The sequence below is a fragment of the Aulonocara stuartgranti genome, assembly GCF_965226115.1.
Source record: "Aulonocara stuartgranti genome assembly, chromosome: 20".
Classification (NCBI taxonomy): domain Eukaryota; kingdom Metazoa; phylum Chordata; class Actinopteri; order Cichliformes; family Cichlidae; genus Aulonocara; species Aulonocara stuartgranti.
In genome coordinates, this window is record NC_138956.1 from 23328799 (window position 1) to 23340464 (window position 11666).

Consider the following 11666-nt stretch of genomic DNA (forward strand, 5'->3'; position numbering starts at 1 on the left):
GGGGATAGTGATTTTTATTCCTCGTCTTAGCTGGACCTTACAGCTGGACTCTTTCTGCAAGTCTGCTTTTAAAGCACAACCTCAGAAAGTTCAGGTCATGTATTTGTGCTGGAGATACAGCCATCAGTGTGCGTATGTGCATGATGGAGAGCATGTGAGTGAACTCCTGTCCTTGTGCTGACCCTGCAGAGCTCCAGCACTACCTCTCTGGTTCCCACTGATCCATCATGCTGTCTGATTGTCCAGAGAAAACCCATTAGTCTGACACAACACAACACATTAGCAGTGAGCTGCAGGTGTCTCTTTCCCGTGTCATGCTCATTCTTTACCAACCATGGATGTAAATATTAATTGACCGTGTAGTGGTGGACATGCAAAACATGAGCTGTTTGGATAAACAAATGTGCGATCTGCGGTTTGATTCCATCAAAGTCTGACTTAAATGGTTTGTAGTACATATTGTGTGAGAAGCCTGTGTCTGTCCTTCTTATTCTTACTGGTGATTTATTAATGCAGGTCTGTGTGCAGCCACATCCCAGCAGACCGTTCCTGTCCCTCGGGCTAAAAGCTCAGCATTGCCCCCTTGTGGTAATTAGCCAAGGAGTACGATTTGGTCAATATTTCCTCATATCTGCTGACACCGTCCCCAACGGATAGTGTGAATTAAAAAGGTTTAATTTTAAACAGGCCCACAAATATATCCTTAAGTGCAATAGGTGGAAAGATGTAATGAGCAGGAGGTGAGATAATGAAAGTGCACTATCATTGCTCTATGAAGGACATTTTCCTTTGCTGTTTCACCTCTGATAAGGATAATTATCTGTAGCGCTCATAATTTATAGGGCACTTTAAAACGGCAGTATAGTTTGCATGTCTTTTTCATAAGGTTTCCATGGAGACAGGTCTACTATTTAACCTGCAGGCGGGATGTCAAAAAAAAAGTTGTTTGTTTTTTTAACAGGAGCTTTATTGAAAACATGAAATTTAAAAAAAAAATTAAAAAAAAAAAGTGGCAAGAAAAATGATCAGAACTCACAAGAATTTGCATAAATATATACCATCAAAGCTGATAACATATTTTAAAAGAAAAAAAAAATTGCAACATCTATAAATAAGCAGCAAAAGAAAAACAAATAAGGACAATGCAAAATGAGTAAAATACAATAAACATAGTGTGGCTTTTCTTTGTAGGTTTTTTCCCCGTTTTCTTTCTTTCTTTTTCCCCTCTTAAAAGCGATTTCATGTCCAAATGCATTAATGATGGTTGCCACCTAGAGGCTATTCATACAGCTTTACATTGTAGTCTTGATTTTCAACAATGGCAAAATGCACTGATTTTTAAGTCCAATTTATAATTCACCAAACAGAATCAATGCAGAAACAGCCTTAAGTGAGCAGTGTTATGGTCCATAATTCATTTTTTGCACAATGATGCAAAAAAAAAAAAGCAGCTTATTTCCGTGGGATTATACAAGCTATTATGTCGCAAAGCGAAGGAGCCTTCAACTGCGGTGTGGCTCATGATTCAGGGCCTGATTGTTGCACAGTGAGACATCTGATGAGCAAGAAAAGGCCACAGATGCTTTCACTCTGCACTGCTAGCTTTAAAAACAGGCCTCTTACCTGTCAGAATGACACAAACAAAATGGAGAAAAGAAAAAAATCCTAACGTGTGGATGACATTATGACAGTGTTAAATATGCATGTTGTGAAAGCTGCAATGCATTTCTGCAGCGTAGTGTTATACAACCAAGTTCACTTTGCTCTAGTAAGGCCATGAAGTTATATAAACCATTAGGCTAAGTAAAATTTACACTCATATCACTATGTATACCCACACTAACAGTTCAGCAAACAGTTCTTTAGTATATAAAAACAAACAAAAACAATTCATAACATAGATGCAAATCAAATATTTACGTGTGTACTGAACAGTGAATTTCAACAGTTTCCCCTCTATAAAAATAGCTTAAAAATCTGATACATACATTAGTACAGTGTAGGGTTAAGTCAGTTTTTTTTTTGTATCTTTTACATCTGAGACAGTTTAATAACAGGCTGGTACATAAGTCCTCCGCTCTTCCTTCCCTCCTTTGACACTGCTATACACAGACTACAGGCTTTAAAAGACAGCCCAAGTCCCACTAAGGAGTGCTAAAGGGAGTGCGAAATGAATGGCATCTTCACCTCCTCCCTGCTCTAGACTAAGACTCCAGACTCCAGCTGTGTGCAGACAGTCTTTTCTGTACAGAGCTTCGCATGCACAGTGGTTGAGTAGTAGAGCAGGACTTGGTCCATAAGAGGAAAGAGTTTGACCGGCAATACAATACATGTGCTCCGTAGCAATGTCAGGATCACTGAAAAGGTGAAGAAAGGAGGACAAAAAAATGTGCCGCATTTGGCAATCAGAGAATCTCTCTCACACAGGATAGAACATCTGAGAGGCGGAGACATTAAACACATAAGCATTTAGTAACCGAAAGCCTACAGAACATACACCTAACCCACAGCTCGGTGTTTTCGCACACAGAAGGGTGCCGGGAACCGAGAAAGACCCAAAGAGAATCAAAGAACAGGATATTACTGTGAAAATACAACCAAAGGGCAGGAATCAATGAACAGATTGTCAAATTTCATGCTCTGAGACCATCATCAGCATCAACATCATTCAGGCCCTGTTAATTCACAAACATACACAGTAGGCAAAACAATATTGCACGCACACGAGTAAGTGCACAAGCATACAAACTCACAAACATGCCTCCCATTGCTCTCGGATGCAACTTATGGTGTAAGTGGTGAAACGCTTGTCCCCTGATGCCCAAGAACACAAACAAACAAAAGTAAAGAGAGAAAGGCAAACACAACAGAACACAAGCAGTGATATAAACCACCAACATTATAAGGACACTTGAAGAAAGATTGTATTGTTTGGATTAACTAAATGCAGTTTTGCTATGTACCGCAGTGTTTGCTGGTTATAGCTTTTCAAAGCATATAAAATAATAAGTATCTGTAGCTTATGACAAAAATAAATAACTCAAACCTCTTGCAGCAGTTGTAAAAAGGCCACTGAATGCTTGTGTGTGTGTGTGTGTTGTGTGTGTGAGAGTGAGAGAGAAATGCAAACTTAACAGCACAGGTAAGAACTAGCCATTAAAGTCTTTAGCCTTAAACCGTCATGCATACATTACCATATAAAAAGACATAAGTGCAGCCTCAAATTGTTGTTCTTTTTCCCCTTCTAACTTCCAGTCATGCCATTGTAAAGATTTAACTGAATGCATACGGTGGCGGCATCACAGGTTACAGTGCAGCTTCCTCTTGGTAAGTCAGTTCACCTGGAAGAACAGCTGTAAAAGCCCATTTCAGACATGTTGGACCATGTTGGCTTCCTGGTGACATTTCTGTAAAAGTCAAGCCAATAACATTTACCCATCACACTTCAAACACCAGTCTAAATGTAATCGCATAGGGACATAGACATGTTTGTGAGCTGCTGCAGCCCAAAAACATCCCAACAGCATGAATATGAATAAAACATGAATACAGGTGACATTTTAGCTCACCAAATCCATTTGTAATCTGCAATAAGATTAGGATTATAACAATGCTCTGTGTTGCATTTTTCCATATTCCCAATCCATCGTACCGTGAGAAACGCCAACAGAAAAGTGACCCCTGTTTGAACGACAGAACGCCATCACTTAAACAGACCGATGAAGCCAGCGAGGTTACATCACCCATGTCTGAAAAGGGCTCAACAGGCCGATCACCAGGGTAGTGATAAAAGCAGTCTAAAATATAACAGTGCCTCAATCCTGCAACGTGTTGGATTTCAATGGCAGGTGCTGTTAAATGATGGCAAGGAGTTAAGTACAAGTTTCACCTTTCTCACTGCAGCTACGCTAAATATGGAAATAGCACAAACATTCCTTTGGAGTGAATAATTTAAGAGATTTTTCCTGACAACGGCAGATTATGAAAGACTCTCTCTCGTAGAGCAAGAAAGGCTTTACATTTTGGAACACGAGCCATAGCCTGTGTTTTTCCCCCCCAAACGGAATAACGGCCCAAACTCTAACTGACACCCTGTACAGCTGATGTGTACGCTAATACTTTATATTAAGTTGCCCTGAAGTGGGTGGCTTTTTAAGGTACTGTGACGTTAACTTGATTCGGTGTCAAATTACCAAAGAGCAACTCAGTTTAAAGTACCCGACAAGCGATCTTAGTGTTACACAAAAGGACACTTGATTAGCTAAATCCATCCTGTTAAAGCATCAAAACCACAACTGCCCTGTCAACATCTCCGGCAAACCCAAATGAATAATAAACACTTCTAGCAGACAGTAACACTGAACTTTGTTGGAAAGGAGTCTCAGCCCCCCAAAAGGGACAGTCATGTAAGGTTTCCTAGCGTGCTTAAACATTTGTTTTGGGGAGTAGTACACATAATTTTAAGCTGTGTAAAGACAAAGTGTCACATTGTCAGAACTCCCTCACTCATTCTCCTCCTCCTCTGTGAAGCTCTATGAGGCTTTCGCTTTCCTTGCCCGTGGTGAGGTTTTATCTTCAGATTTGACAACTCCATTGGCAGCTCCACCTAACAAGACGAAGTAAGTGAAAGAGTCCCGGTCAATTTGATTTCACACTGGCATATTCATCAGCGACCATCACAGAGCAGTAAAGAATCCCAACAATAAAGAGTGCACACTCACCCCTTGTGAGTTCCCTTTTGTGAGGCTTGCTCTTTGGGCTGGCCGCCTTCTTCTTTGAGGCTTGGTTCTGGCTGTGCTCTCGCCACTTCTTCAACTGGAAATTAATGAATTTCCACATCATCCAGGCCTGTGTCAGGCAGATAGCTGCCAGACAAGTCATCCTGAGGGGCAGATGTTGTTAATTTAAGTTTATTGCCGTCTGTATTTTGGCTAGGTGCAATACGCTTCAGATCCCAGCTGGGCCTACCTTATGGTGAGCACATTGAAGTTGCCTTCAGCTAGGGAAAAGCCCTGGTTTTCTGTTCGGGGCAGGCCAAAACCGAATGTCAGAACCGAGAGTGTGAGGGTGAGGAGGCGGGCGATGACAAAAAGTAGCGCCCACAGAGTAAAACTGCAAAGAAAAAAAAAAAAGAAAAAAAATAGGCATTAGGTCGTTACCACCCACAAAGTAGTAAATCCTAAATTCAGCACAGAAGCCATACCCTTTTTGCTTGTTCTCATCACTGAAGTAGAAGAGGCGTGAAGCATGGAACAGAAGCTCCACCAGGTAGTGAGGGACCAGCAACACGAGGCCCAGTCGGTGAAGGCTGTATGGGCAGGACACAGAGAAGGGCAGCAGAGCAATGACAGTAATGAGGGTATGATTAAAAAAAAAAAAAAAGTCACCTACAGATAGCACCTACATAGCTTTCTATAAGAACATGCCTTTTTCATCAGTTCCTCATATTACTTTATTTTTGGATCAATAGTTTTGAAGGAGATGAACAAAGTGAAAAGACTGCAGTTTAAAAGATCTCTTTAAAATATTAAACCTTGTGACTGCAATCCCCTTTGCAGGGGTGAAGAATAAAAGTGTAAAAATGATCAGAGAAAATACTATGGCTGAGTGTAAAGGTTGATAACTGAACAACTATGCACAGTACGTAACTCAAAGAACTTAAAAAACTATGTGACACAGAGCAGTGGATCACTGTAAGATAGGAAGTTAATGTTCTTTATTGGATAATAATGTACTAATTTTACTGTTATGCACTCGAGTGCAACCGCAAATAAAGAACTAACTGATAATTAATTAACTGGTTGACCTTTGTGAGTAACATGCATGCTTCTTCTATATTTCTTCCTCGGGATAAAACTGTTATTGCACTCACTTTAAGACATAGGCACCGGTGATGTGGACAACATAAAGGCAAATGTAATAAAGCTGGCGCGGGATGTCTTCCTGTAAACAATAAAACAGATGAGAGTTTGTTAGCATCAGCAGATAACCATAAAGCAAACAGTTTTCTGTAACTGTAAATAAATATATATATATATATATATATATATATATATATATATATATATATATATATATATATATATATATATATATATTTTTTTTTTTTTTTTTTTAGGATTACAACATATGCTTTGTGAAGGACAATGAGAAATTTGTCAAGCAAGTGATCTTTAAAGTGTGTAACCCTTAATAAAACACATAAAACAGAACGCAGAAATTTGAAAGAGCACTGCATTAATAGCAAACATGTCTCTGTGGTGCAAATCACTGCATGACTCAGGACAATTTCAGAAAAACCAGTCAGTGAATCAAATTAAAATAAAGCTTCAGAAATGCTGCTTCATTCTTTGGGCCTGAGGCAATGTAAAACTCTGTCTTGTGGTCTGATAAATCAAAATTTGAAACTGCTATTGGAACTCAGCTCAGCTAAAAAATCCCCAACTCATAAAACCAAAATGTATTTTTATTGGAATTCGATCAGTTTTAGGAAGGAAAAAAAAAAAAAAAAAAAGGAAGAAGGGGGAAAAAAAAAAGGGAAAGACATCCTTACCTTCCGTACTTTTTGAAAGTACAGCTCAGGAAGTGCGTGGAGCCAATACGCAATTTGGCAAATGTAGAAGAACTTGACCTGAAAACTAAACAAAGGACAGGTTGTGTAGAGGACAAGAAAACCTTTCAGCACGGAGTCAACAGCAGTAGGGCACGCAGATAATTAATTAGGCATTACATCACATTCCCTAACTCAGACTGAAAAACTGAGAAATGTAATAAGTTGTGAGTTTGTCACATTTTATACCCATTAGGAACAATTATAACTACGCCCTTAAAAATGTATGCAAGTCCAATGCTTCTCTCACATGTGAATTGCTGTTTTACCAGTTGGACACAGACAGACAGCAAAGACTTCAGTAGCAGGATTGGAAAACATTTGAAGAAAAAGGTTAAATTCAGCATTTTGAGCATGATGATGTTGTCTTCCTCACATTTCCTCCTGGGGGAACCCAAGTTGTTCCCAAGCCAGACGTGATACAGTCATGTGAAAGGAAAGTTAACCAAGTATAACCTTACTGCTTCTGCAGGAATTAAGAGGGCGAGGAGCAATCACATAATGCTAATCAAATAAACTTAAATTAACTTATTATCACAAACGTGGACACCTCTAGAAATGTTTGGACAGTTGGCTGGTCTGGAACATTCAGCTATACGTTAATGCATGTGTTAAAACTCCATATTACTGTAAGTATTTATGGTAAAGGTGCTTCTACAAGCTTCTGGATCATAGTGTGTACTTACTTTCTCCCCATGACTGCATATAGCCCTATAAAAACCTTTTCATATGACTGAAAGTCAGATAATGATAATGAGCAGGTTCTGGTTTCCTCCCAGTTGAACATGTTCAGAAAACGTACAACGGGGCACTCAGGAGGCATCCTAACCAGATCCCCGAACCACCTCAACTGTCTCCTTTCGATGTCAGGAGGAGGAGTGGTTGGACTCTAAGCTTCCTCTAGATGTCTGAGATCCTCACCCTAGCTGTAAGGCTAAGCCCAGCTACCCTACAGGAAATTCAATTTGGCCGCTCGTATTTGCAACCTTACACTTTTGATGGTGAACCAGTACTCGTGGCGATGTTTTCCATTTAGGATTTCATCTACATTTCAACCCTTTCTTAGGTGGAGCCAGTCCACCTCATGCTCCACCTTCCTTGTGGAAGATGAATAAGACAAGTACAATACTTGATTAATTTTTCATATTATTAAAACAAAAAGGCTGAAAAGTCTCAATGAAAATATCTCATGAAGGTACGTTCTTCTTTAGATTAATCATTCCGCTTTAAATAATGAGTCTATAGTATGTGGAGGAGTGTATAACTACTTACACCATGCGAGTATGTGGGTAACCCTCCCATAAGAAAGTAGGATTTGTTGCAAAGTCCTCCTGCGTGAGAAAGAGAGACACTGCATGAGATGAGGTCTAATGCAGGCTGAGACAATGCACCTCTTGGTTTCTGATGCTGGTACCGCTGTTAGGATGCTGCAGCCCCAGATGAAGGAGAACAGATAGAACGCTGCGAGCTGCCCGGACTCATTGAACTTGCTGTGCTTGGTTTTTGACAGGTGCAACCTCCTGTTCATTTTCTGAAATAAAAGTAAAAACAGACAACCTAATGAACACAATGCCACAGACCTAAGTGTTAAATTAAAAAACAAAATTGGGCTGACACTTTTTAACTCTACCTGGTAAAGACAGGAGTCAGAGTGGGGTGACAAAGTCCCTGCTTCATAAACTTTAAGAGCATTAGGAGTGGTTCTGCTGACAGTCAGGATGAACTGGAGAAACTCTGTGATTTTAAAACCCGTTTAAAAATCATGGGCTATTGTTTTAAGAGGTATGAAAATTGCGATTCTATCCTTTAAGAGTAAAGGACCAGAAAAATTTACCCTTCTGTTATATCTGTTACATGTTGTCCAAAAGAGATTTTGAGGTAAAAATACATCTAACAACATTCTTTTCTCCTGCTGAGAACGATTATCAAAGCCATAAGCTGTCAGGAGAAACATGAGCGTTGTTTCAGTCACTGTGCTTTAATGAACGCACAAGCAAGGACGGAAGGATGGAATTTGATCACCAACAAAAAGAATAGGGACATAACGGAGGCGACACATGTGGCAGTGGAGACTCTGCTACGTTGATCCTTTTGAAATGAAACTCTAAAGACCATTGTAAAGTACTGTACGCACGGGTTCCTTCCGCCATTGTGATTTGCTTTAAAAGGGCATGTACACAAGCTGTTAAAGGGGAGACCGAGTTATTGTTAAGCACAGTTCTGGTTTTATTTACGACATCAAAAACAAGCCCGTTTTAAAAGAGGGAGAAAAAAGGTCAGGCATCAAGCCGATGTACTCACGTCGAGAATATATTCTTGTATCAAGGCATGAAGGATGACTGCAATAAGAAGGTAAAAAAACACAGTGGCCACGTCTTTAGGGCCATACTGGTAAAGGTTGACTGGGTCGCTTTTCTCATCTGCAAAGAGGACAAGAAAAGAAAAACAAGAAAAAACATAAATAAGGTGAAGCACTTAAAACCTACAAAGCTGTGTTTCATTTTATTCAGGTAATTTCAGGCTTAACCCTGGTTTTTCAGTACCACACAGGTGGAACACTTCTTACCGGGAAGTGAACCAGCTATGAAGCTAACCTGTTATGGAGCAGGTCAAGTTTCAGTTTAGAGATCAACAGGTATGAAATCACCACCTACTGACTAATGAATTCTCCAGAATGTACTGACTCTGTTCCTGGAAGACGCCTTTGACCTATGTGCTCAGATAGCAGGAGAGTCTAAAGTTTTTTTAACAGCATCTGAAGTCTTTGTGTTTCCCTGAAGCGCATCAGTTTCCGCTCTCAGAGGTAATTTTTTTTGCTCATTGGTGTCAAAAAAAGTAAAACAATTTCATTGTCCTATAAGCATCAACATAAGATCCTAAAATGGAAAAGAACTGATACCAAATTTGCACGTTGCCTAAGCAAAAATCTAAAAACAGAATTCAAATGTATTCATTACACGCAGACTGTTAAACACCATCAAGGCCACAGCTGAAAGAACAAAACTAAAACTCTCTTTTAAACATCATTTTTAACAAAATACTCAATTATAATCCATCGGGTTCTTACCTGTCTTAATGACAGAGCTGTTATATTGATACGCGTGTTAAATTATACAGTCGTTATTCCAGCTTTCTTTCCTGGCTTTGAATGGGCCAAACTTTATTAATAGCGCAGCTGCTTTCTAGTTTTACTGACCAAAGTGCTGATAACACACTTTTACAATGTGAGTCTACAGCGCTTTTCTTCTCACACACTGCTGTTTTTTTTCCCCCCCAGTGTGCATTTTGTGTTCAACCTCTAGTTTCATCTTTCTTTAGAGTGTAAATAAATAAAAGTTTTTGCCAGAACACTTATAAACAGCTGTGATTGGTCAGATGCTGCCAACGTGTGACTGTGCAGGGGAAACCCTGGGTTAACTTAGAGAGTTGATAACTAGCTTTGTGGGACTGCTTAGCCTGGCTTCCAGCGTTAAGCTGAGTTAACCCAGATAACAGAAATGTATCCTGGGTATGTTGAACTCACTTTGTAGCACAGGCCTCAGAACAGTGAAAGGGTGCAATAATAGACAGAATAATATAGGCTCACCAAGAACTTGAGTTACGTTGTACTGAACTGTGATGAACATGATGGCAAACTTTGCTGTGACCTGTAATGACAAGAAAACACTTTGATTATTGATGAATTCATTGGGATGCAATGCAGTAAACTTTACCTCAATCAGAGGTTCACAACTGAATCGCACCAATGCATCTAGCTCACAGTTTTGTTATCAGCAGTGAAAAATGAAGAAATGTGAGGAGTGAGTGCTGCAGAGCAGCTACAGCATGTGGAATTCCACTTATTCTCATAATTGGGGTCTAGAGACCTCCAGGAGCTGCCTGCAGGGGCTCCCAGGGGTCTTCACCACCACTGGCACAATGACTCAGTATAGGTGCATCAGGGAAATTCAGCTAAGATGTTTTTAATTAATAAATCATAAAATTCAATATATTCACACAGAGTATTAAAAAAAAAGTTGATTTGGAAAGTGGAGAGACATTTCCCGTCTGGAAGCAGGGTTTGGGTGTGGACATGTTTGATGAAGGAAATCCATCTTAGTCCATTCAAATATGGCTAGGTACTAGTCAGCTGTGGCGAATCAAAAGGCTGGTAATCAAATGTGTGGCACGCAGGCAGATATTTCCTGACCATCCTGTTGTCAAAAGCCAGAGAGAGGAAGTGCATTAGTCTAGAGTGGTGGTAAGATGACCTGTTAGCTGTGCCAATGGGCCTCCTTACCATCTTCTTTGGCAATCAGTTAGACACATGAGAAGGTAAGGAGAAAGACACGCTAGCGCCCTGTCACTGGAGTGCTGCTGTCATCCCAGCTAGCGAGAGTTAGCATCAGCTAACATAAATCGACTAAGTACAACAGCTCGTCCAGTCACACTGTACCTCAAACATCAGGCCAAGGAGGATGATCATGGCCAGGCACGACACCATATCGGCGTGATTCTGGATCACAAACTCGTGGCTCAGCACCGGTGGGCTCTTGTTCTTCTTGCGGAAACCCATGGCTCACCGACTCTGCCTGGCTCCGGGCTGCTGTCACTGAGTCTAAGCGGGGTTGGAGCTAGCTTCCCCTTCTGCACTGCTGCTGGCCTCAACAGACGGATGCTCGCTCGCTCTGCTCTGGGACGATCCCTCCGCCGTAGTCCGCAAGCACAGTGAACCGCTGCTCGTGTGTTTAGTAGCAGACATGAAGACGCATCGCACCGAGCCAAACACCACAGCACAACACCCACTTTATTCCTGCTGCCCGCTGAAGTCAGATGACGGGCCCTCCCACTTCGAAACCCCATTCATGAACCGCCCAGTGTCATTGACGTAGAAGGAGAACCCGGGCCCGTGGTGCCTTCACGTTCCCCACGTAAGCGCGCTCCAGGTTTCAGGAAATGCAGGCAGAGAGATGCTAAATCACCACGTATGGTGATGCATTAAAGACTTACTGTTATTTTAAATGATTGGCGTGTTTGAAAATTATACTGTCTACCAAAATAGCAGCTGGTGATGACT

General features: G+C 40.7%; 1 protein-coding gene across 1 annotated transcript; it reads right to left on the reverse strand.

The window, feature by feature from the left end:
- Positions 1–1846: 1846 nt before the first annotated feature.
- On the reverse strand, positions 1847–11502 carry LOC309697658 (translocating chain-associated membrane protein 1-like 1). Its single transcript, XM_082519749.1, has 11 exons — positions 11046–11502; positions 10197–10257; positions 8912–9030; positions 8025–8141; positions 7883–7941; positions 6554–6638; positions 5873–5943; positions 5204–5308; positions 4969–5112; positions 4722–4882; positions 1847–4606 (listed from the first exon to the last, which is right to left on the reverse strand). Exons 1-11 carry the CDS (start codon positions 11163–11165, stop codon positions 4533–4535), a joined length of 1116 nt encoding a protein of 371 aa, XP_082375875.1. The 5' UTR covers positions 11166–11502; the 3' UTR covers positions 1847–4532.
- Between the last annotated feature and the right edge of the window lie 164 nt (positions 11503–11666).

What these genes read in the sequence shown, in the direction of transcription:
- LOC309697658 (XM_082519749.1), bottom strand. Translation starts at nt 11,165, where the DNA reads ATGGGTTTCCGCAAGAAGAACAAGAGCCCACCGGTGCTGAGCCACGAG. An exon ending in GCTGCAGCATCCTAACAGCG is followed by an intron (nt 7,942 to 8,024) that starts GTACCAGCATCA and finishes TTTCTCACGCAG; the next exon opens with GAGGACTTTGCAACAAATCC. An exon ending in ACTTTCAAAAAGTACGGAAG is followed by an intron (nt 5,944 to 6,553) that starts GTAAGGATGTCT and finishes TATTGTTTACAG; the next exon opens with GAAGACATCCCGCGCCAGCT.